Source organism: Falco peregrinus, chromosome 2 (assembly GCF_023634155.1).
Source record: "Falco peregrinus isolate bFalPer1 chromosome 2, bFalPer1.pri, whole genome shotgun sequence".
Classification (NCBI taxonomy): domain Eukaryota; kingdom Metazoa; phylum Chordata; class Aves; order Falconiformes; family Falconidae; genus Falco; species Falco peregrinus.
Window position 1 is genome coordinate 50,473,244 of NC_073722.1, and position 25,753 is coordinate 50,498,996.

At 38.7% G+C, this 25,753-nt stretch overlaps 1 protein-coding gene across 4 annotated transcripts in view; it reads right to left on the reverse strand.

The window, feature by feature from the left end:
* SORCS2 (sortilin related VPS10 domain containing receptor 2) overlaps nt 1-25,753 on the reverse strand; it is a 579,304-nt gene that overhangs the window by 371,593 nt on the left and 181,958 nt on the right. For all 4 annotated transcript variants that reach the window (XM_055796804.1, XM_055796801.1, XM_055796802.1 and 1 more), the window contains exon 2: nt 23,217-23,284. In XM_055796804.1, coding sequence (XP_055652779.1) covers nt 23,217-23,284 — 68 coding nt within the window. The remainder of the gene's footprint in view (nt 1-23,216; nt 23,285-25,753) is intronic.

Sequence of the window (25,753 nt, forward strand, 5' to 3'; positions counted from 1 at the left end):
GATTAGCTGGCATGCAGTAATTCGTTTGTATTTTTAAGATTAGTGTTTTCTGCAGAGAAAGAAAGTATGAAATAGTCTCCTAGGAATTCCTCCTACCTCTAATTTTTTTTTCAAGCTTTCACCTCCTGCTATCCTCTTCTTTTCCTCAGACATAGAATACAGCTGATAAAAAATATGCAGAGATGAGGGGACAAGGCCTCCTCCTTTTCTCCTGACAGGTCTGATACAAAGACTTGTTCTTGTAAAAGTCTCCTTAGCAAAAAAAGGACTTTCCACTGTACAGGAAGGTCATGGACAGAGTTTTACTACTGCAAAACCAAACAAAAGACCTTTTCTTAAAAATATATGAAATCTGTTTGGCAATGCATGGAAACCTTAAGAAATTTCTAGGAAATTTGATCCATGATTACCCTTTTAGAAATGATCAAGAATTGTATTTATTCTCTAGAAATGCTGATCTCATGTTATTAGCATTTTTAAAACATCCTGAGATAATGGGTGGGGGAAGATAGGGAGAGATCTCTCTCAGGTGGAAGAACATCAGAGATGTCTCCCTGCCAAGGGGAAGGCAGAAGCAAGAGGCACAGGTGTCGAGGAAAGGAATACCAAACATCACTGCCCAAATCACAGGCAGGCAGGTTCTGTTACAACCACAAGTGGTAGTCAGAAAAACTACAGTTCAAATGACTAAGCTGTTTCTAGTCATAAAAATTAATGAATAATAATGTTCTTGAGTTAATGTCTATGAGGCATTAAACAGCAGTTTTATTTTAAATGATGCAAATCCGTCCCTATGCATAGAGCTTTAATTGAAAAGCCAGCGGAAAGTGTTGGCTGCTAGATAGGAGTGTGGGAAGCTGCTGCAGACACGCAAGGTCTGTTTTATTCATGTGCGCTATCTTTATTCACCAGAAAAGTCAAAGCTTCTGAATTCTGGTTAGTTTCAACTTGGTTTTATACCAAATATGTATAACTAATGGGGAGGTGGGAAGGAAAAAAAAAAAAAAGAAAAAGAAAAAAAAGTAAAATAAGAAAAAAAAAAAAAGAAAAAAGGACAAGCCCAGATGACAAATGTACACAAAACACATGGCCAAGGATTTTACAAAGGCTTCCTCGCTCTTAGTGAGAATTTTCCCAGGGAAGCCACTGGAGTGAGGGAGAAAGGCAGGAATGCTTTTGAGTTAAGGACTCTCTTCCCTAAAAAGAAATGTAGTGCTGCCTCATTTTTGACATCTCCAATGTGTAAACTCACAGTCATAGGAAAAAGGAGAAAATAATTAAAAATATATATATATATTAATATATTTAAAAATTTATTGTATGTGATATTCAGCATCACTTGCACTTTTTTTTTAACTGAAAAAATAATGCAGATTTCTTCTTCTCATCTTTCTTCTTACTAGTAGATTTGAAGTCAATAATATTGATAGTTGCACAATGAGAAAAGCAAATTAAGAAAGACATATAGAAAAAGAAAGCTGAATAGCGCAAAAGGACATGCAGTTTTGGACAATGGATATTTTTGAGAAGGGTATCAAACACTGTATTCTCAAGCAAAGAATAGGAGAGATGTTGGCAAATCTGAAATAGCAGATGATTAAAAGCAGTCAGATAATGCTTCCTTAAATGGGACTTTCTTTTAACAAAAACCAGAAAAAGATAAAGTAAATAAATGTCCATCTATATAAATGTAAGATATCTAATAAACTAGTAAATTGCTTAAATATGGAAGAGGGGGGATTCAAAAAAAATCAGAATAGCTAGCAAGGGTACTATCCATCAGGAAAAGCTTAAAGCTAAAACCAATACATAAGTTAACTGTCTGACGTTACACACAATCCCTGCAAAACGGCAGCTCCATCCCGCATGAGGCGGGGAGCGCAATATGCATTATTTAGCATACCCCCACCAGGCTGGCCTGGATCGGAGCAGCAACTCCCATTTGTTTCGTGAACTCAAGAGTTGCAAGACCAGGAAACACAGCAGTAATGGGAGATTTCAACAACCCCACGTAGATTGCTTAAACGTTATATCAGGGCACAAGGCCAAGAGCAAATTTTCAGACTCTGCTTCGTGAGCAGCAAGCCAGGAAACTCTGAGGGGAAGCAACTCTTCAGCAGGTCGCAGCAGGGCTGTCAGTGAGTGACTCTGCGACTGTGATCAGCACAGATGTAGCTTCAACATCTGTGCATAAGCAAGGCAGCCAAAATACCCACAATGGGAGTGGATTCAACAGGATTCTTGCACAAAAAGGAGGAACCTTGGTCAGAAAAAGAAAGCTAAAAGAAGCAATGACATAGGTAAAACACTGGAAGGGTCTTTTTAAAGGCATGAGATTGAATTTCACTGCAAGTGCATACTACCTGAAGTAGACCAAAAGCGAGGGGGTGGAAGGCATGATTAAAAAGAAACGTTACTTGAAGAAAAAGAGACAACTGTAACAAGCTGAATTTCCAGCTGAAGATAACAGGGGAAAAAAATCCTCAGAAGGGTAACACTAAAATGCACCAGGCCAAAACAAAAACCTTTGAAACACAACTTGAAAAATTTGACACTTTAATAATACATCTTCTATCAAGCTACCAAAAGATGTGAAGCCTGCCACAACAATCTGTAGAGTTAACACATGAGAAAAGTGAGAAAAGAGCATCCAGAGACAAGGCCACAGCAGAGAAAGCAAACTAGTTTTGCATCTTTGTTCACCCTGGAGCTGCTTTGAAAAGTTCCCATGTCGGAACTCTTCTTTGCTGTCGCTGTATTAAGATATATCTCAAAGTGTCAGTGAAAGACATTTTACACAAATCAGCAGCACTCATCTGCCCAGACCAGATGGTATTCATCCAAATGTTCTAAAGGAACTCAAGGATGAAATCACTAAGCCATTAATTGCAGAGAGTGTCTTCTCATTTAAAATAATGTTTGTATTAGAGAAATGGACACTGAAAATATGGATTCCAGTTTTTTAAAGGTCTCCAAGAACAATTTAGAGAGGTACTTCAGGGCATTAAAGTTTGATGTCAGCACTAGGCAAATTAGTAAAAGCTACTCCAATTCTGTAATTTGACACAAGGAGAAATAAGAGGTACCGAGTGAGAATCCACACAACTTTGGAGAGGGAATGAATGACTCATTAAAGTCCTTGGGTTTTGACCGAAGCAATGAAAATACAAAAAAGAAAATTCAAGCAAATAGCCTAATCTAAAAACCTTTCACAGAGATTTCCACCCCACCCCACCCACCCCCCCGCCAAAAATGTAATCAAGAAATTATATTGCTAGAGGATAAGTCTTTATTTGGAGGAATAACTATTATTAAAGTGGGAAACAGAAGGTCTGATTAATTTTTGCTATTGAGAAGAGTCATCAAAGGAGTCCCACAAGATAATTCAGTCAGTCCTATGTAACATATTCATAATTATAGAAACAAGGCAGACAGTGCCAAAAGTCTGCCCATAACATTACATCATTCAAAGGAGTAAAACAAAGACAAATTACTATCAAGTAAGATAGTAAATATGAGAAGTCATAGATGAACCTCATGATACTGAGCGACTGGGCAAAAGAAATTCATAGTAGATAAATTTAAAGGGGTGTTCTAACATTGCATACAAAACGAAGGCTTTTGCACAAACTATTTCCATTCCATAAAGTGGCGTTATACAGAGTATGAGTACCATGAAAATATCAATCTGCCATTCAACAGCAATTAAAAAAATAAATAAATACAGACATTTTTAGGAAACTAACAGACAATAAAACAAAAAATGCCTGCATAGCACTGTCTCAGCCCCTTCATTGTGACCTTACCTCGGACACTGTGTTCAGTACTGCTGTACACCTCCAACAGGACACAAGGGAAGTACAGGAAATATACATAAGGCAAACAAGGGCAAACAAAGGAATGAAATGACTTCAAGGACCAAAAACTGCAGTGTCCATAAAATCAAAAGCTTACAGGGTAAAGTGGAGGAGCTGTTCCATCATAACCCAGAGTTGTAGTAAAAAAAAGTGCCCAAACTAAAAAAGTAACCCCGGGGTGGGGGGGAGAGGGGGGAGATCTATGAAGGGAAATTAAATAAAGGGACTGCACCTCAGGCTCAGGAGCTGCCTGAGAAAAAAATGTTAGAGAGTGGGAGAGTGTTCATGGAACAATGAATGTCCCTCCTATCTTCAAGAACAGCAAGAAGGGGAACTACAAGCATGTCCACCTCACCTTTACCCCTAAGAAGGATGGAGCAAATTATTCCTGAAACCCATTTCTCGGTATAGAAAAAAAGAAGATTTGGGAATCGTCAGCATGGATTTATGAATGGGAAAATCATGCTTAGCTAAACTGATAAACTACTAGGTAGCTCACAGCATGAAGAGAGAGAGCAGTAGACAGTAGATACTGTTTATTGTGACTTTAGCAAGGCTTTTGACACCATGTCCCATGGCATCCTAGTTGACAAACTGATTAAGTATGGGCTAAGTAAGTGGATATTGAGGTAGGCTGAAATCCTAGGTTCAGCAAGTTGTTATCAGCCACATGAAGTCCAGTTGGAGGTGAGGCACTAGCAATGTACCCCATGGGTTGACACTGGGGCCGATACTGCTTAACATATTCATTAATGACCTGGACAACAGCACAGACTGTAACCTCAGCAAGCTTGCAGATGGTACAAAACTGAGAGGAGTGACTGATACATCTGCTCAGAAGGACCTCCACAGGCTGCGGAAATGGGCTGACAGGAGTCTCATGAAATCTAACAAGAGTGAGCAACATGTTGAACATGAACTAGCAATGTGTTTTGCAGCAAAGAAGGGCAACAGCCTCCTGGGCTGCATTAGAAGCATGGCCAGCAGGTCAAGGGAGGTGGTCCTTTCCACTCAGCACTGGGGAGTCAGCCTGGAGTGCTGGGTTCATGTCTGGTCTCCCCAGTACACAAGAGACATAGACATACTGAACCAAACCAGCTAAGGGCCTTGAGGATGGTTAAGGGACTGCAGCTTTGACATGTAAGGAGAGACTGTGAGAGCTGAGAGTGTTTATCCTGGTGAAGAAAAGACTTGGGAGTAACCTTATTAATGTGTATAAATACTGGGGAGCTTGTAAAGAAAATCGAACCAGACTCTTCCCTGTGATGCCCAGTGACAGGACAAGAGGCAGTGGGTATGCATTGAAACACAGGAAATTCCATTTAAACATCAGAAACAGACTTTTTAATGTGAAGAGGGTGAAATACTGGCATAGGTTGCCCAGAGAGGTTTTGGAGTCTCCAACCTTGGAGATACTCAAAGCCCAGCTGGGCATGATCCTGGGCAACCTGCTATAGTTGATAGTGCTTTGAGCAGGTGGCTTGGACAATCTCGAGAGTTTCCTTCCACCCCCCAATCATCATGTGAGTCTGTGAAGATCCACTTCAGACTTGTGTTCTTTTGTTACAGTTCGTAAGTATTTGGTATGAGCTGCTGGCAGAGACGAAGGACTGTCCAGGTCAGTAATCTGTTGTGACCTACTACGGTCATTCTCATTTTCTAGATTATAATTTTAACTATTTTAAGTGTTGTAAAAATGTATCATTTTAAGCTGGAATCAGTTTAAGTTGATAAAGAGCACTCAATTTGATTAATATTTTCCAAAGCTTTCTAGGTTAAAAAAAAAAGAAAAAAAAAACAGAACACCACACATAACATACCTTTCTTCTTGCACAGAAGAATCAACAGTAGAGCAAATCACAATTTAAAGCATAAACCTAATGTTTACTTTCTTTCACCTCATCTGATTAGAGCCATTAAATTTGCATCATCCTTAGCTGTGCAATTATTATCACAGAAAGCTTAGCCTGTTAAATTCAATTCTCACTTTGCAAAAGCTTTCCAGGGAGTGATTCTTCTTTTAATATAACTTCCACAGAATTTAAATGGAGGTTATGTTTTTTCCTCCTTATCTTTCTAAAGGAGAAGGTGCCCAGACCTGACTCATAAGGACCCAGAGGCTCCTTAGCCCAATTCAAATAATACAGGGCTGAAAATTATGAATGTGTAGCTGAGAAGGACTCTAATATTACTTTGCACTACATTACTCTGACTCTCACCATACTCAATGAGTTTATTCTCACCTTCCCTCACTCCTCATCTGATAGAAAAAAGGGGGGAAAAAACCCAAACAAACAAAAAAATAACTGCAAGAAAGAGAAAAACTGTAAAAGCTTTTCCTAAAACAATAATCTCTTAAAAACCTTTCTCTGCAGGTACAAGATGTTTTGGAGGGTATTTATAGTAGGGGTTTTCAAAACCATATCCTTCTATAGAGAATTAATTTTGATTTATTTTTCACCTTCCTGCCCATTTATTTTAAATTACAATAATCTTCAATACGTTTAAATGTAACAGTGCAATTCAGAACAAAACTTGAATATTTTTTCAAATTAAAGAAGACTGCTTACCCAGCGTGGATGCTACTCAAACTGACCATTAAAATCTACCAAAAAATACACGATCTCCACTCAGAGAAATACCACACATCCAAGCTGTCTAATATAATTTCATAACATCTCTATTTAACCTAAACAAGATGTGCATTTACTAATGTATACTGTTTCTGAATCATGTAAGTCATCTGTTCTCCCTTCAAGAGTCAACCCCTCCTCCTTCTCTTACCAAGTATGCAGGTATTTAGAGTATTTCAAATTGTTATATGTTACCAATCTAAGGCACTGGGCATTTCATCTCATTCTTGGGATTGTTTTTATAAGCAGCAGTGACACAGAAGACTTGCAGGAGATTCACTCATTTAACATTTTCATTTATGCAGCATTTGCTGATAACCTTTCAATCTGAAATATCTTGTTTCCTTTTAATTACTGCTCTCTTGGGAAAACTTTCCCATTCGAAGTGACAGAATATGTGGATGAGAAGCAAACAAAACAGGAATGATATCCTTGCCTCTGTTCTCAGAAGGAAATCCTGAAGCCTGAGAGTGCACAGGCACCTGAAGGCTCACAGACATGGTCTGTAGATGCTGCACTTTGCTAAGATACCTTAGTTAGGCAGGCTTTCTGAACATCACCAGTGCTTCAGTATGGATTCCCTCCTGTCTCTCTGTTGCACAGAGGTGATGGTACCTTCTTACTTCACACAGTCTTTAAAAAGATTGACTAACAAGGTTTCAGAGTTTCAAAACCTAATATTGATGAAACTAAACAGACAAGAAAATTAAACTGATCATTGTGCTAATGGCTGAAGCTGTGACCCGAATCGTCCACATCAAAGGAGAAGCACGTATTTCACAGCTACATTTGTATTGGTTCTCTGGTCCTTCTGCTGCAGCTGCCTGTGGGAACATAAATCAGCATCAGCTCTAGCAGGGCTTCTGATCATTTTAACAACTTTGCTGTGAGCAATCAGACCAAGATTACCAACTCTTCTGATGCACTATTGGCGCTTTGTACTGTTTATTTTTAATTGGGATTAAATGTATCAACAAAGTTAATGTTTAAAAGGCATTTGGGGCATGTCAAAATGTTCAAAAGCTTTTGTAAAGGATAGTGATGACTTCTTCCACTAGTTGTTTTCTCACTTGCCTCTTACTACTCTTTGGCCTTCCTTCCCTCTATTCCACCCCTGCAGAAACCATCGGAGAAATGAACATGCCCAGAAATGAACTGCCTCCCTGTCTTTTTTAAGGAAAACTACTAGAAAGTGGTCTACAGCTAAATCTGTTTGGCTAAAGAGCAAGCAGCAAAGGTATTTTTGGTCAAAACAGATAAGATGGGGGATATCAGAAAGAGAAAACAAATGAATAGACAATGTCTGTCACTTCCCTGCAGCCTACTGGCTACAGCCACGGTCACCAGGGTTTGAGCAGAGCAAACATCAAGCCCTATTGTAAACTTACCTGCTAAATTAAAGAGCCTTTTACTTCCCTTTGATAAGCTGAAAAACTGAACTCTGCACCTGTCACAGCAGGCCATTTTCTCCGGCTTTCAAATGCTCCCTTGACTCTTTTCCGCTTTTCTACATGCATCTGAATGTATGGACAAAAGACCTTGATGTATTTCAGCATCACCCTCACAGCAGCATGCACAGAAAGCAAGATACTGCTCTTCCCTCTATTCATGAGTGCTGTTTACATGAAGTTCATAAGTACCCAAGGCACAATCATGAAGGTCACACCCCTGATCCCCTCTCAGCCTTTTTACCATCACTATCTTCCACCGTATGCCAACATACTTTGTACATCATACCCCACATTTCTTCTTCCCAGATAAATAGTGTTCCACTAAGCTGAACTTGGATTTAATGGGCCAACTTAAAGCTCTTCTTTCAGTCCAGTCCTCATAACTGTCAATTCTTTTTTGTTACCCATAACTATAACCAGCAATAATTTGTATTTACTGCCAAATAAGTGGTTAAAATGTTGATTAGAAGCAAGGCTGATACTGATCACTGCTAAATTCCAGGCAGTTACAATTACTCAATGTTAATTACATTTTAAGAATCTGTGAATAGTCAGGTTTTAATATATTTAATCTGTGTCTTAACAATACCACATAGTGCTTTCCCCCCACTTCCTCAAATAGAGATTGAGTATCAGGAAATTTCAATTTTAAAAGATAAAAAACTCTCATGATATGATACAGAAAAGAATCACCTAAGCCACGTGTTGTAAGCAAACTGTGACAGACAGAAACTATTGCCTTTCTGCAACCGGCTGTCTTGCTGTCATCCAGCTGCTTAGGCAGGATTGAGTTAAGCCTGGTTAGGGAAGAAGGACTCGGTTCAACACTGGGATTCTTGCCATTTGCTATCAAACACAGAAGGTAACCAGGAGCCAAGAATCTACTCCAGAGCTACTTTGCCTCCAGTGTGCCTCCTCAAAATCTTCTGCTCATTACACTAAGTGACAAAATGAGTGACAAGGGAGAAGGCTCAACAAAGATCTTTGCTTGTGACACCGCAAAAAAGAGGTCAGGAAGCTGAGAACAAATTGATGAGGAGACTCCATTCGGACACACCAGTTCTTTCCACTTTAATATCCAAACCAACATAATCATCATCAGATACATGAAGGAAGCCCAAGGCCTTTCAAGCCTACAGTTTTTACTCAGAATAATCTAACCTATACACAATGGACATTGCCTTCTTCCCACCCCACCACCCCAAGTAAGATAACTCAGCTTCTTCCTACATGAAAATGCTTTGTGATGCAAAATCAATTGCTGTGCAAACTGTCAAGATGAGAAAAATTCTGCTGCTGAGCTCGAGTTTAACCCCTTCTCTGCTGCAGGGCTTCATCTGTGGAAAAGATACTCCAGTGATCAAAGGAATGCCTCCTCAGAGGCTACCAAGCAGAGGGAAAATAGAATGGGAACAGATGATTACTACTTGCATAGTAACACTGCACTTCACAAATGTTTGCTTTAAAATCTCCATAATTGGTACAAACTGCAGTTGATGTCTATTGCTAGTTTTAGGAGCTGATTTATAACCTGTGCAAATCATTACAGTCCCACTGCTTCCAAAAGCACTAGCACTCTTAACACCAGGTAAGCCAATTTATTGCCCTGTTTCCCAGTAGGGCACATGCATGTGTGCCCTAAAATACAGTTTGTTTTCAAGGAGAGAAGTGGAGGGCCATGCAGGTTAGCTTGTTGCCAAGAGTGACACCACACAGTTCACTTCTTCTGGAATGACTGTTTTCTGGTAGAGAAATCACTCTGCTGGCAGGGAAATCCATCCCACTGTGAGCATGGCAGCAACAGTCACTACTTCTCATCAAAATTTTACAGAGAGTGTGCAAAGGAAAATTAAATACTGAATATGCAGCACTCTATGGAGCGAAATAAAAATTGGAATAATCCCTGTCTGGTCTAGGCTCTGCCTCAGTGTCATCCCAACACTTGCTTTCTAATAGTGTAACAGTAATTCACTTTGCTTCACCACCTGCAAGAGAGCAGACAAGAACCTCTTCACAAATATCATTCCCACAGCAAGTCAAACTGAACATAGAGGGTCAAAACAGGGAAGAATCATAAAATAGAAAAGCTTTGACTCTTCAGCCTTTAACTTCTCTCCTAACAAAACACTATGGCAAAATAATATGTTCAAGTTAACAACCTTCGATGGAACAAATGCAATTTGATTCCCTTTCGTTTCCCATCCCAAGTCCTGACTGTTCTTGTGGCAAAGACCGTTTCACAAGCTTGCTGTGTGAATTGAGGCAAATCCATTAGCTTCTCACAGGTTTTGAGGTAGCTACTGTATATTCTGATTTTCAGAGCTAATGCTGAATTTCATCCCGTTTCCTTTGCATTGTTTCCAGTTAACTGGTATCCATTACATATTACACAAAAGATCCAGCTTTGATGGGAGGATTTCAAGAGACAAGAAATCCACCAAACGGTGCGCCTCTTACAATTTCTTCAGTTCATAATCACTTTTTAAAGCAATCAGAAGGTTTTACTCCAGTGATTCCAGGTGTCTCTATGACCCTTGAAACCCTGTGAGTCAAGAGTATGCAGGTACGGAAGCACAGGTCAAGCTAAAGATGACTCAAAATTTCATGAAACCAATAGTAGTAAAAACTGCTGTATGAAGTCCATTCTTTGAATAAGACTTTTTCCCCACATGCCAGGATTGGTACATGAATTCTTGCCCTCAAAAACTTTGCTTTGCACACCCCTCACTTAAAAGAACTCACTTCTAAGTGAAATACCTTTTTCTTTTTTCTTTTTTTCTTTTTCTTTTTTTTTTTTTTTTAAGAAAAAAGCACATAATTTGCTGGTAAAATTAATCCTCCTAACATTTGTGGCCACAATAATGTTTACCTGTGGTAGAAAAATCTTCCAAAGACAAATACTTTACTATGTCTTTCAGTCTGATTAATGCTTTATTTAGAAGACCCCATGTTAGAACCAATTACAACACACCCTGCCTAATTACCTGGGAGTTACTCTACAACAAACTACAATTCTATGACTAGAAACAATAGGCTTGGCTTTGATTTGTGAATTACAGCAGCTGCAGCCAAGAGATGTCCTAAATAACGTACCAGCAACTAAATCAAAACCTACCAAGAATTCATATGGCATAACAAAAGTGAGGACAAAAAGTTAATGCTGGCATCCCCACTGTTCTTATGCTGAGAGGTCAGTGCAAACAAGACCAATGTTATCTTTTTCAAGAGGTAATGAAGTGACTTCGGTGTCTAAGTAATTAGACACTTAATTTCTCCAGCTAATGATTCTGTCATTTAGGGATTTTCACACTTATTTTTATATTCAGGTAAAAAAGGTAACTACTCTAAAGCATTCACCCAAGCACAGTCTGTTTTATGTGGGGAGAGCTGCAGAGAGAGACCCCCAGAGCACACACCATCCCACTTCTACAAACGGGATAAAATAATTTGGTGTCACTTCATAGAAGAGAGAGATCAGCAGTCTGGAGCAAGTCCGGTGAAGGGTCACTTAGATGGTGAGGGAACTGGAGAACACTGTGTACAAGGAATGGCTGAGGGAGCTGGATTAAGTTTGGAAAGTGAGGCTAATGGTGAATCTCATTTCAGTTTTCCAGTATCTAAAAGGGAGGTTATAAATATGAAAATAAATATATAAATATATATTAAAAATATATAAATATGAGTATACGAGACCAGGATATACAGGGAATACGCGATAGATGTCAAGGACAATCTGCAAGATGGGAAATTTCAGCTGACATAACCCCTCACAACAAGAGCAGCAAAGCATGAGCAGAGGTTGCCCAGTGAAGCTGTGGAATCTCTACCCTGGAAGATTTTCAGAACTGGGTAGGACAAGGCCATAAGCGACCTGATCAACTTCGGCAATGAGCCCTGCTTTCAGCAGGGGTTGTACTTGTGACCACCAAAGCTCCCGTGAAACCAAAATAATTCTCTGAATGTATGCAACATGGAAGAAACTTCCCAGCAAAACAGTTATGTAAGTGATCAACTGGGAATGAGAAAACTTATGTCCTATTCCCAGCCCTATCAAACATGCTAAAGAAAAAAGAAATAATAATGTTTATTATAATAATAATGATTATTATATCAACATGTATCAATTCCCAAGATGAAATCTCAAGCAACTATATAAAAACTCAAGCATTTGGAAGTATCAAGACTTCTAGTTAACATGTAAATCAAATATAATTTGATACTTAAATATATACTCATATTTACTTATTGAAGTACTTCACAAATGTTAACGACTTTTTAAAAAGCTAAGTGCTATTATCACTGTGAAGTTCTTGGAAATCCAACACTGCATCTCACCTACCAGTACATCTCAAGAGAGGTACCTGAAGTGTATTTAAGCAAGGAGTCAAGGTGTCCTCTAACTGCGACCTATTAAGGTAATGCCGTGATAGGTCATGGAGCTTTATACAGCATAATTGTAACATAATTTTCTGATCTTTAAATAATTAACTTTCTTTTCTTCTTTATTTAAATGTGCTTCTTGGACGCTTTCCACTCTGGAACTCCAGCTGATTCTTATAGTTACCCGAGGCCATATGGAAAGCCAAGGCATGAGAGTTTTCACTCTGGGCTTCTGCACTTTGTCAGAAAGTGCTGGCCTCTCACAGTGCAAAGGAATAATATTTTACTGGTGCATCCTTCCCATTAGCATAGAGCAGTGTGATCGAAGCTGAAAATTGCACCGAAATAGCACTGAGTTTTAAGTATTACACACCTGAAATCATCACACATACAAAACACCATCACATGTATATTTTGCTTCCAATTATTTTTAAATGAGGCAAAAAAGTAAAATATTATGATTTTTCTAATTTTACATGTCAGGCTGAAGAAAATGCAAATTAAATACCTACTGAAACCTAAGACACCCATATCTAACACAGGCGCTGCCCTGGGGTAGGGTTAAGGGAGAGAAATCTCAAACTCTAGCCAGTGTACTTCAGAACAGTACAACATTACTTTTAAATTCTATCCCAAAGAGACATTACAAAAGTCAGGAGTGGACAGCATATGGTAAGAATTAAGATAACACAGTGATAAATCTCCAGATCCTTGGAAGAGAGTAAAATTTAAAATAATTTTTTCTCCCATGTGTTAACATTTTATGTTGAAGTCTTCAGAACAGCCAGCAATCCTAAGGACAGATCAGTGTTACAAAAATCTATCCGAATCATACAAAAAGCATGACCACGCATCCTCCTCCTGCCAGAAAGGAAAGTTTGAAACACTGGATATTAAAAGGTTGAACAATGTAGGTGCTTTTGAACTGAACTGTTGGTCTGTTTGACAATATAAGAGCACACTTTACTGTATGTCTGCTTTACTTATTTGCCTGGCTTTTTCCCAGAAGTGTCTGTATTTCACCAATACTGCAATGTTTTTTTGTCAAGGGGCATAATTCCAATTGCATGCACCCTCTTCAAGAAAAATCATATCCATATGGCAAAGAAAGGATATATCAGATTTGAAAAAAACAAACACAGACAAGTGGTTTTCAACCAACAGTCAAAAACACGTATCATCCTGCCTGCCCATCTCCCCCCAGAAAATTACAATGTAAGATCCTATGATAGAAAACTGGCATAAAATGTGCTCACAGGTCATGGAAATATCTACAGTCTGTCAAAGCAGCAATGGGGGGAAAGCCCTGCCATAAGAAGGACTTCAGTTCTGGAACAGCTTCAAAAGCCAGCCTTGGAGCTGACATGTCAGGCAAAAATGCAAAAACTTTTGGAGGCACTTAACACCTCATCCAAAAAGCATCTTCTCTGCTACGGACTAGACAAGTCAGGCCTTAAAGAGACAGAAAACCAGTCCTATGAAAGGGCCAGTGTAATAGCCAGCAAGAAAAGGCCACTAGGAGAGAAAATTGGTGAGAAAGTGAAATGTCTTCTGAAAGTTAGCACAAGAATAGCTATTTGTTGAAGCAAAGTAAGTTGCTGTCCCTGCTTTATATGCATGTAGTGGTTTAACCCCAGCCAGCAGCTCAGCCCCACACAGCCAGTCACTCACTTCCCACTACCAGTGCGATGGGGGAAAGAATCAGAAGGGTAAAAGTGAGAAAACTCATGGGTTGAGATAAACAGTTTAATAGGTAAAGCAAAAGCTGCACACGCAAGCAAAGCAAAACAAGGAATTGATTCACCACTTCCCATTGGCAGGCAGATTCAGCCATCCCCAGGAAGGCAGGGCTCCATCACACATAAACGGTTACTAGGGAAGACAACCACCATCACTCGAAATGTCTCTCCCTTCCTTCTTCCCCCAGCTTTATCTACTGAGCATGGCACCATATGGTCAGTTGGGGCCAGCTGTCCCAGCTGTGTGCCACACAACTCCTTGTGCCCCCCAACCCACTTGCTTATGGGGTGGGGTGAGAGGTAGAAAAAAGCCTCAACTCAGTGTAAGCATTGCTCAGCATAATGAAAACATCTCTGTAATATCAACCCTGTTCTCAGCACAAATCCAAAACATTGCCCCATTCCAGCTACTATGAAGAAAATTAACTCTATCCCAGCCAAAACCAGCACAATGCAATAGGAGGAAACGATACCAAAGGGGGAAGAGAGGGAGCAGACGTAGGAAGGAACAAAACCAAATACCATGAATACAAAACAAAACAAACAAAAAAATAACCTTAAAAGTAGCTGGAACAAAGATTCAATTGACTAATTGATTAAATGTCAGTCATCTGTTCAATGAGAGGCTGTAGGCAGAAGGAAAAACTCTCAACTAACCTTCCATTTTTAAGAACACCAAATAGAATCAAGATATTTAAATCTGAATGTAAAATGGGTTTAATTTTTGTAAACTACCCACACTCCCAAATTCTTCAGCACATAAGATTATATTTATATTTTAAAAACTGGCCTGTATTGAGGTTTTGATTGTCCTAATCCGTACCAAATCAAAGAGGAGAAAGCTGCCTAACAATACAAAGTTCCTAATAAATAAGTTACTTGGGAAATATTGCCTTTGTTATTTTCACACTGAAAAATGTATTCCATACTGCAGGGATAATGAGAGTATAAAACATTAATGCTACATTTTTCTATACCATTCTGCATAATTAACTATGCAGCTGTTCATTCATTCAGCCCCAACAACCAAATTAATTTGCAATCAGTTCGCAGGGGATGCACTAGAGCAGAGCATACATTCTACAGAAGCAAGTGAAGCTGCTCGCATGCCACATACCACATCAGTGACACAAGGTGCCCCACACAGAGAGAAGCAACAGGGGGTTGCAAAACAGCATTTTCAAAACAGCAGCTGAGAAAAGGCACTTCATCAGTAGCTGTCTTGTAGTGAAACTACGGGCGGTTTTGGATGAGTCTTATGGTATGTCAGTGCTCTCTGATGGTCTCCTGTCCTCAGGCTCAAGCCAACAACTTTGTGGAGACAAACATTAAACACTCCTAAACATTACACCTCCTTCGTATTATTTGTATTAATGCAGCATTCAGCCCTCGCACTAACAAGGGTCCTGCTGTGGTTGTACAATCAGTTCTCCAAATTACTTATATTCCAAAGAAACAAAGCGAAGACCATGTGGAGGAAAGCACAGGAATGGTAGGTTCTTCACACAAGGTCACAGACTAGGCTAAAGGTGGAACCAGCAGCATCACTAGTATTTGAGTGCAGTGTCATACCTACTTCACCATACGTTCCCCTAAGCCATGACTTCACCCTTCTCAGGTTTTAAAAATATATCCTATTCAGGTTTTTGTACTTTGTTCATCACCATGAACATGTGATGAGCAATGAAACTGGCTGCTTTGATTGTGGTTTCTTATTTATTCCATTTTTCAGAGTGGCAAAGGAAACATTGCTTAATATATAATATATACAGTGTCATTCCATCTGCCCCTAGGTTATGGGCTCCAGACCTCCCTGCCGTACTGGCCTGCTGACGGTGGGATTTAATGGATGACAATCCAGCAAAGTGCTTATGATTAACTAAAACTGATGGCTCAACTGTTTTTATATTAATTTAGTACAGAGGAATCATGCCACAATAAAAGCTCTGAGATTGCAATTTTTGGTTTGGTCATATAGAAGTGGATCATGGGCAGTCCCAATGCAGGTTTCCCTCTTTTATTCTGGGAGGGAGAGCAAAAGCAACACACACACAAAATTACAACCCCAGAGATGAGTAATGAATAGAAGGACATTGTTTCTCCACTCCTCACCTTAAACTGGTCTGCTGAGGCTAGCGAGAAAGATGATCATTTGTTGTATGATGCTTATGCAGTAAGATACCATGACAGATCTGAGGGAATGACAGTGAAATGGCTTTCCTGAACTTCCTACTGCTACTGACCCAGATGGGTTTTGCGTAGGAAAGATTGCTTATTCTATTACCACCAGTCCCAGCCAAAAGGAATCTACTTAAAACAAGAACCTATGGTACAATTCCCACACAGTCTGTGCCTATAACAAAATGTTTATGATAGCAGTTCCAGTTAAAGACATCAGAAATTCTATGACTTAGGTTCAAGTTACTCAAACAATAGGACAGGATTCTTCAACCATTTAAAATAAATCATTATTCTTTCTTAATAAATTGACTCACTTATAATGAGTTATATCTCATGATTATTTAATTCCTTTTCCAGAAGGAGGATTAAAGAAAAGAAAGAAAAAAAATCAACCTGTAAAGTAGCAAAATTTCTATGCTCCAACATATACTTAACATGCTCAGCAGCCACGCAGCAACCAGCTCCAACAAACACAAGTGTACTGCAAGCAAGAGCCTTTTCCTGACCACACAAATCACAGCCTTCCAACTGGATCTTAGTCTCTATGTCATATTTGTGTATTTACAAACTAGTGTAGAAACATGAAAATATTATAAATCATCATCACTACTCTGAGTTGCTGAGGACTTGGAAGAGTAGCTATGACACAGCTCTCAGCTGGGAGCAACAGATATTCAGTTAGGAACTTTGGATAGACTTCTTCAGTAGCTTTTACTTGCTTGTGGGTGTGTGGCTGGTTGTTTTTTTCTCAGTTCAGACTTTCACACATACTAGACATAAAAATATTTTTTAAATGCTCTTATGGCAACACAGATATAAAAGGACCTCCTTAAGCTATGTCCCATGCCCTGGAGAGCCATTTAAAAGACATCTCTCCTTCAGAGGGGACTACATGTCATGATTCAGAGAACAGTTCCCAGTACCCATGACCAAAGTTCGTTCCATTATTGAACGGCCAAAAGCTACAGCCAAGACATGTGACAGGATGAGTGCAGCACCAAGGTAACAACAAAGTTATTACCAATGTGATGGGTCTTGGTCTTGGGAAAGATTATGGCGGGTCATGTGTCCATTAGAGCACCAACTACAGAAGCACACTGCAGCATCAGCACCCTTTAGATCCCTAAATCAATACCACTGCCCATCAAAAGCATCAGTATCTTGCATGTTCTCTCCAGTATCTCTCAAGTATCTTGCATGTTCCAAGGTTTGTCCAAGACATGCTTCTTTCACTTCCTTTGCCTTTTACATATTTTTACCTGTCACCCATAATAAAACATTGCTGATAGAAAGTGAATGTAGTGGATTTCAGCCTAACTATGGTTTTACAGCTCATTTTAAATGTCTAAAATAAATTTTAAATAGATACTTTCCTGCACAATTCAACTCATAACGATGCACTGTAGAGTATTAGCCAGACAGAAATTGCAGCAAAGATAATGAGAGTCTTCGTAATGCTATTAGGTGAATATGGAAATATGATCAAAGAAAGCATAAAAATCTGTTGTTCAATAAAAGAAATAGCATTCTAATTATAGGACTTGCTTTTCAATGGCACTGCCCAAAACCTTTTCACAGGGGAACAGGTGTAAATAAGGATATAATAGGAGGACAAAAGAGCTGCACAGGTATAATTGAGGACAGCTTATTCTGATTGCAGAGCCTGCATCACTCAGGATGACGCGTTAGCCAGAGAAGGCACAGCCAGGCACTAGATCCCAAGCTGAGTTTGCTGGGCTAATAATTAGAAAGCCATTTCTCTTTTTGTTTTTACTTGAAAAGAGAGCAAATTTGATATGGAAATCACAGACTCAATAACTCCATCCCTTGGGGCCATTTCTACAAAGTCAAAGCAGAACCACAATATAAGACCATCTGGAAGTGCAAGTTGCTGCAGAATACAGTTGCTCACTTATTAAGCAGCACTTCACACGAAGAAAGAATTTCACTAGGGCACCGGACTGCATATTGTGGTTTTGTGCTTTGCTTTTTAAATTAACTTCAGGAAACAGAACAAATGAGTTTCACCTACAAGTCCAAAGAGTTTGGAAACAAATGCCCATACTTTGTGAGCCACAAAAGGTCTGGAAATTTTACTTTCCTGAGTGGTATGTTGTTCTCTGTATCTACCTTAAAAGAATCTCCTGCTCCTTACAGTCTGGATTTTAACTTTAGTGTAGGCATGCACCTTTGTGTAAATGTCCAAAGTACCACGTGGTCACTGTGCACTGGCCACTACTGACTGCCACTGGGCTTGTACAAACGGGTCTTGCCCTGAATATGTGGCTTTTTATGGGTGCTGGTTAGAAACAGCTGTGCCACCAAAGATAATGTTTTCCTGACTCAAGGTTTACCAAGTCTCATGCTGTCCATGAGACTCACCAAACTGGTCTCACCTCCAGCTGCCCAGACACTGACCTGGACTCACAACCTCCTCGCACAGTGCTGCAACTTCACTCCTTCCTCAGGCTGCATTGGAGTTAGGAGTCCCAGAAAGCTCATGTAGTATATCTGACCAGATTTAAGCAGGTTGGGAAGACTGTTTCTTTGTTTAGCAGTTCATTATTGACAATGTGGGGCAAAATATCCTAATATCTCTAAAAACAGGCCTACCTGGGGTTCCGCGTGCAATGATAAGAGGAGTTAACGGTGAAGTTAACATCAAATAATGCCATTTGTTTTGCTATAGTGAAGCAATAACATGGTGATGCCATTGGGAACAATGACAATTACGCAGCAAGTCATTTTAGCACTACCGTATCATTACAGCTTGATAATATGCAATCAAAACTTTATTAGCAATCAGCAGCAGCATCTATTATTCATTCCTTAGATCAAGCCAAGAAGGGGAAGGCTGTATGCATACCAGAAACAGGACTTTGAGTCACTCTAAGGGCAGTGTTGGAAGCCAATTCCATGGCCATACAGTGCTGAGTCACTGCATAACTTTCAGCAGTTACCATCTCAGTTGTCCTTTGTGTAAAATTATTATAGTTGTTGTTGTTGTTATTATTATTATTATCAAGAGACATTATTAGAATTCATTAAGTCAGGTGACAGGTAAGTATTAGCATTAATTTTGTAGTAGCTACCAATTCAGAGTTAAAATATTTGATTGGAAGATTCAACTACATACATCCAAAGCTGCAGGCACACAACATAAGCAAACACGCAGCTGAGGTTTTAAAATATGTACAACTATAGATTTATGCACAAACTAGTTCATAAAGCATATGAAAACACAGGCTCAGGTATCTATTATCCTAAATGGTCTGTTTGACTCAGGTTCTTGATACCACAAACATGCTGGATAAAGATGCTGAATAAAGATGTGCGTGGACTCTAACAGGAACAGTGGTAGTATCACAATTTGAGAAGATAATTTTAGTATGTGAATTTTCGGGTTTAGTCACAGTATCAGTTTTTTCACTATGCTAATGAGGACTAACACAACAACCAACCTGTACTCCCAATACGTATTGCAGTTAAAAAAATCTAAAAGTAAACCTGAAAACACTCCTCTGTTCCTTCTTAATAAGTTATTTTAATTTCTATTCAAGAGGCAACCAATATCATCTCTGTTTATTTCCCTACCTTATTTTGAGTTAAATAACTGTACAATTTACCCCAACCTTAATAATTATTTAATAAACAATGTAGCACAGTCTCAGAAATAGCTGACTAGAGAAGCACACCCTGGTGTTTTCTAACTACATACTTTCACCGAGATTTATGCCTCCAGCTCTTCAGTATAACCAGACCTGGCTGCTACTAGTAAAAAGTTAAGATTTTCAATATCCAGCACCATCTTCACTGTTTATTCAACAATGAAAAAATTCCAAGGTAATTAAAATTTAGGCTTCCCAATCCTGTAGCCTGACTTGTGTGGGCAGGCATAAATTACCTACACAAATTAGCAATGGTCTGCAGAGGCACAGAAATTTGCCACCTAGGTCCATTTCCAAAAAATCTATCTTCTTTGCATAAAGCCCCACTGGGCATGTACCCCCAACTGGTGTTTTTTGCCCACCATTTGCATTACTCTTAAAAGTCTGGCAGCAGTTCCAAGGTCACTAAGAACAAATAAGCATCATTATACCACTTGGTCACCCTTACCTTCTCATTCCCTGTTCCATTAAGCAAGGGGAAAAATAAAAATTATTTTCATTGGTGGGATAAAAAGAGAGAAAGATGAAGAAGAAACATGTTTTAAAGGAAGAAAAGAAAGATACAGTTTCAAGAAACAAAAGAACTGATAAATGTCAAGCTAGGATAATATTTACTAATCAGCAAGATTAAAGTGGAAGATTAACAACATTAAAAAAAAATAACCTGGTGGGAATTGGTCAGGTTATAAAACAAGTTTATTTTTACTTAGAGATTTATTGAATATCAAGTGTCTGGTATGATCTATCCAGGCAAGACAGGAAGAAGAAAAACATTGGGCTGATTCAGGAAACAACCGCACAGATCCTTTCCCACTAGGGCACACAGAAACCTCACAAAGATTAATGGCGCTTTTTCTGCTGACAAAAAACACTATACTAATTTTCACACCTGCTTTACTGTCTATTTGTTCTGAAGCAAATGAGAGGAATGCAAAAGAGAATCAAACAAAAAAGTTTAAAAATATGTATACACTGTGCATTCTGGGCAGGCTGCCAATGCAAGTACAACACCCAGCTCCATCAGCAAACATGGAGCTTCACCAATTTATAGCCAACCATTTTACACAAAGAATAACAAAAAAGTTACCTGACTTCACAGACAGCTTTGTTCAGTATTTATTTTTATTTTATTTAGTACAAATAATGAGCCACATCTCAACAGAGAGAGGCACTATTTGATATATTTTGCACCAGGTGGTCTCATTTGTGCTTTTCTAGATCCAGGCACCTTGTAACCCCTCCAGTCTGACAACCACATGTGCTGTTTTTATGCCACAATGGGCAGAGGCAGAGGAAGGAGGTGAGCCCAGAGGAGAAAATCTAGGGATGGATTAGCTACCACCTCTGGCCCAAGTGCTAATCTTAAACACTTCCTTCCTTTCAGTTTTTCCATCCTAGTTTCATAAACAAACAAAGCATCTGGCACATCTATTACTTGCAAGTAAAAGGACCCGATTTCCCTATGATGCACGCTAGTATCAATTTTATTTGAATGCAGTTCACACCAATTCTTCTTTATACCAGCTGTCAGCAAGGTCTGAATGACCTTGTTTAAAGTGTTTATGTTCTCAAAAGAGAGCAACATTATCTGAAGCCTGGTTTATGTTTATTTTAAAAGAACAGAGAGTTTATTTGGAAGAGTCTGACTGAATGAGTTTAAAACACTGCTATGATAGATTATACTGATGCATGGATAGCAAAGCTTGAAACATATTGCACATGTTGTATAGGCTAGGGGCATACAACAGAAAAGCAACATGTGCTTAAGCATATTATGTGAGTATCCAAATTGCCATTTAGTTGTCTTCTTTGCACAAGATGTTGGACAAAAATTAAAACAGAAACAAATGTGCAATTAATTGCACATCTTTTAAGTTTAAACGATAATTACAAATGAACCATCACAGCCCTAAAAAGACCAATCCTGAGCCTACACTAAGCAGTCTCCATTTGATCTTACTCTTTTTTCCTGAACACCTTCTTTTTATGACTAGAAGTTTCTATTTTATTTGAAAATATCCTTGTACTGCATGGACCACTGCCCCTGGCCAGACTGTACTACTCCGCCACTAGTATGACAACAAGATACTACAAAGACACACCACGCTGTCACTAAGAGAAATCCCACAAGGTTAAAACACTGCAGCCTCCTTCAAAACAAGTAACAAGGCTGGTGTGCAGCATGTCCTCGTCATAGACTTTTCCCACTCCCTATTCCCCTATCCACTCCTTTTTTTGGACTGTCTCTGCAAAGTTCCTTAAATAAACAGATGAAGATTGAGTCCCCAGCCAAGCTCTTGGGACAGCATGACGTTTACAAGTACCTAAGCCACAAAGTATTAGATAACCCATTTGTTTCTAGACCTGAAGCTTATGGGCTACATAAGAATTTCACATAAGACTCCTCAAATAAGTCTCCTGTCTTTTATAATGATTTAGATATCTCGGCAGAATATTTCAGTATTTCTCCTGCTGCAGATAGCCCAGCAAAACTAGCATAGCAAACATTGGAGCAATGTTGCATTCATTAATAACAGTGAAATACTTTCACTTTTGAAGTGTACATAATGGGTCTAGCAAAAAATTGTGTTGAAAGATTGATACAGATACACAGAAAATTAGAGCACAAAAAGCCCACTTGGCAAAACACAATTAACACATGAGAAGATAACCAGTATAACTTGCATAACATAGGCTTATCTTAGCCCTGGTTTTGTGCTGATATACACCTGAGCGTGCAGTTTCTGCACACACGGGCAACAAGGATATTGATATCTAATTTCACTAACGTTAAGGAAATGAGAATCAATTTAGACATTTATTTGAATTGCTACATATTCCTAGTTGTCAGACGACACAACATAACCTGCACTGGTACTATGTTTCATCTAGACAATTGTTACTGCTTCCGAGTCAGCATATTTACTAACCTGAATACAGTACTCAAAAGCAACAAGAACTCCCAATAGACACATCTCAACACAATAAATATTTTAAATTTTTTAAGTAACTTTGATGCAAAATTTCAAAGAAAAGTCAAAGAACAGTATCTTGCAAAGTGGCGTCAGGAAGGTGCCTTATACTCTCTATCATTGTCTCCACTGTTAAAACTCATTTCAAACTCTTCTTGAACTGCAGGAACTGCATTTAAGGAAGAGAAGGAGTAAAAGATGATGACAAACTGGATAATCCTGCTATATTAGCATCAACTAGCTACCAACTCAACTCAGCAGCAGTTGGAAAGGGAAAAGAGACTGATCTATTCTGAGTGAGGCAGGGCAGGTTACAGGAAAAACAGAGAACTTACCTCCACAAACTGCTCTCCAGCACTTTCCCCATGTCAGTATGATAGTACTTGGTAAGGATCAGGATCACCTAAAAGAAAATTAGAATAAATATATTCATATATGTAAACTGATATAAGAACCAGAAGTAGATCATGGGCAGCATTACTGTGTTGAATGCAAAACTGAGGCTCCTGGAAAATCCGAACTGTATTTCACTTTACTTTTACCTTATACCAGTTTTGCTTTAAGACTGGTTTGGGGGTTTTTTTCTTTCTTTTTCTAAGAAGAGTAATTTCAGCACTCAAAGGTTTCTGCAAGCTTGGTGGCTTTATGAAAGATTTCCTATTTCACATGAGCGGTGGAGTTGGAATAGTCACATAAATCCCCCTACCACATGACAGCCCCCAAACAATTTGTATGACTTTCTCAGCAGGAAGAACCAATCTGGTAGCTAGTTTAAATTTAGGAGGCAATTCTCTTGGACATCTACAGACACAATTTTATTTTTTTTTAATACAAAGTTTTAAAAAATGGTAATTAATTTTGATTATCAAGCTAACAAATTCCTGGTCTTCCCTGTAAGATCAGAAATGCAATGCAACTTTCATGTCTGTCATTTTTTTTTCCTAGAAGTATCAGTTTTCTTTTTTGCCTTCAAGAACCAGCTCTGCTCTGTAAATTACTCATCTAAATCACCAATAGCCAACAAAATATACAAACAAACTTCAGCCACAAAACATCTTCAGCCTATGAGAAGTCTCATCAAGAAACACTTTCCATTCACTCAACATCTGCCAAACTCACTGATCAAAAAACATAAAGCCCTAGTCCATGACTGGTGTATCAAGCTGAATGTTATAGTTTATAATTAGATCATTTAAAACAGATTTCCACCACTTGCTGCCAGTCCATACTAGTCATTCTTACACCCATAGTAACCTCATAGAGGTAGAACAGGAAGAACATCTGGTTCCTTGCACAGCTGTTGGCTTTCTTTAATGCAGGGTCAACATCAGTCTCCAACAGTTTGGAGCAAGCTGTTATTTAGCTGGCACTTCCTCTGCTCCTGACCACCAAATGAAATGTCCAGCCAACACAAACTGTAGGCGTTCACCTTGATTATTCAGATAATTAATATGCCAATGATATATTTATGCTGCAGTCTCTTTATGCTGGAGCTTATGAGAGAACAAAATTGCAGACCATGGCTGTTACATACACGGCATTGGGAAATAACACAATGTTTTACAGAACTGAGCTATAACACCAGTCTCACTCAGGGTTGTCTAAACCTAACAAATTCACAACATGTAATCCTGGCTGTATATTGATATAAATAAAAACAGAACCAACCATAATTCATAAATAGTATTATGCTCTCCTATTCTCAAGAGAGTCACAATCTACCAGACCACTTTGTTGGAATGTGGTGATTTATACAACCAAAGGCTTGGTTTAAAATAAAGCAAGAAAGAAAAAATAAAAATATTTTACTTTTAAATAGGTAACTACAATACTTACAAAGCCAACAGAAAGAACCATTTCTGAAAGGAGAAAGCATCTATTGATGAGATTCCTGGCTACAGCCCAGGCACACTCCATCAGGTCAACTATTTATTCTATTGTCAGCGTCTTAACTACAGCTTTCTGCTAGTGCTTGCAATTAAGGAGAGAAAGAAAGAAACTTTACTACTAGGAGCATCTATTGGCTCCAATTATTAAGGAAAACGTTTCAGACTATGCTTTTCAGAAAAATTGAAATTCCTTTTAGGTCACAAGAATTGGCCTGGGATTTTTTTATTTTTAAAAGATACAAGAATAAATATTTGGTACATGACAATAAAAGAGAAAATATTGAAAGATATATGAGATAATAATTTGTTTCTTTACATTCATGCAGAACCTGATTCATGCAGAGACATTCCTGAACTTAGTGTGCCAACTTTTTTCATCCTTGTACATTCTACAACCATAACTTTAATAATTCAGATGTTTTTCAGCAATATATGTTGGAGCCACTCTGCCACAGGATAAGCCCAATGTTTTGTTCATTCCTGAATTAAACTGGTTACTATCACACACAGAAGATCCTATTGGGTTACCCACAATCCACCTGCTTTGAACTTAAAATTCTATGGAAGCATCAGCAATGCACCTTCCAGATAAGCCGTTCCTGTAACTCGGCACCCAGCCTAAGTGTTAAAGACTTTCAGGAACAAGGGGTGGGCTTACTGTACTGTTTGCTAACTGTAGTTCACCTAAGAGATGCAAACACCAAATGAGAAAACTACCACTGTTCCACACACCTCAAATGAACGGTTTTCAGGTAATTGCAAACTGCAACAGGGAGCAGCCATAAACAGTAAAATGTCTTATTTACATTGCAGGATCAGTGCCTTAATCTGAGTCACAGCTCTGAATAATAGATGTCAGTATTTTTCAATCTGATTGATAAATTCATTTCAAAATTAAAATAGCTTATTTTGCATTTCAGAAGTAGGAAGAATGACTTAGTAGGGAAAAAAAAAAAGCCATACTGAACCATCTTTGAATTCTT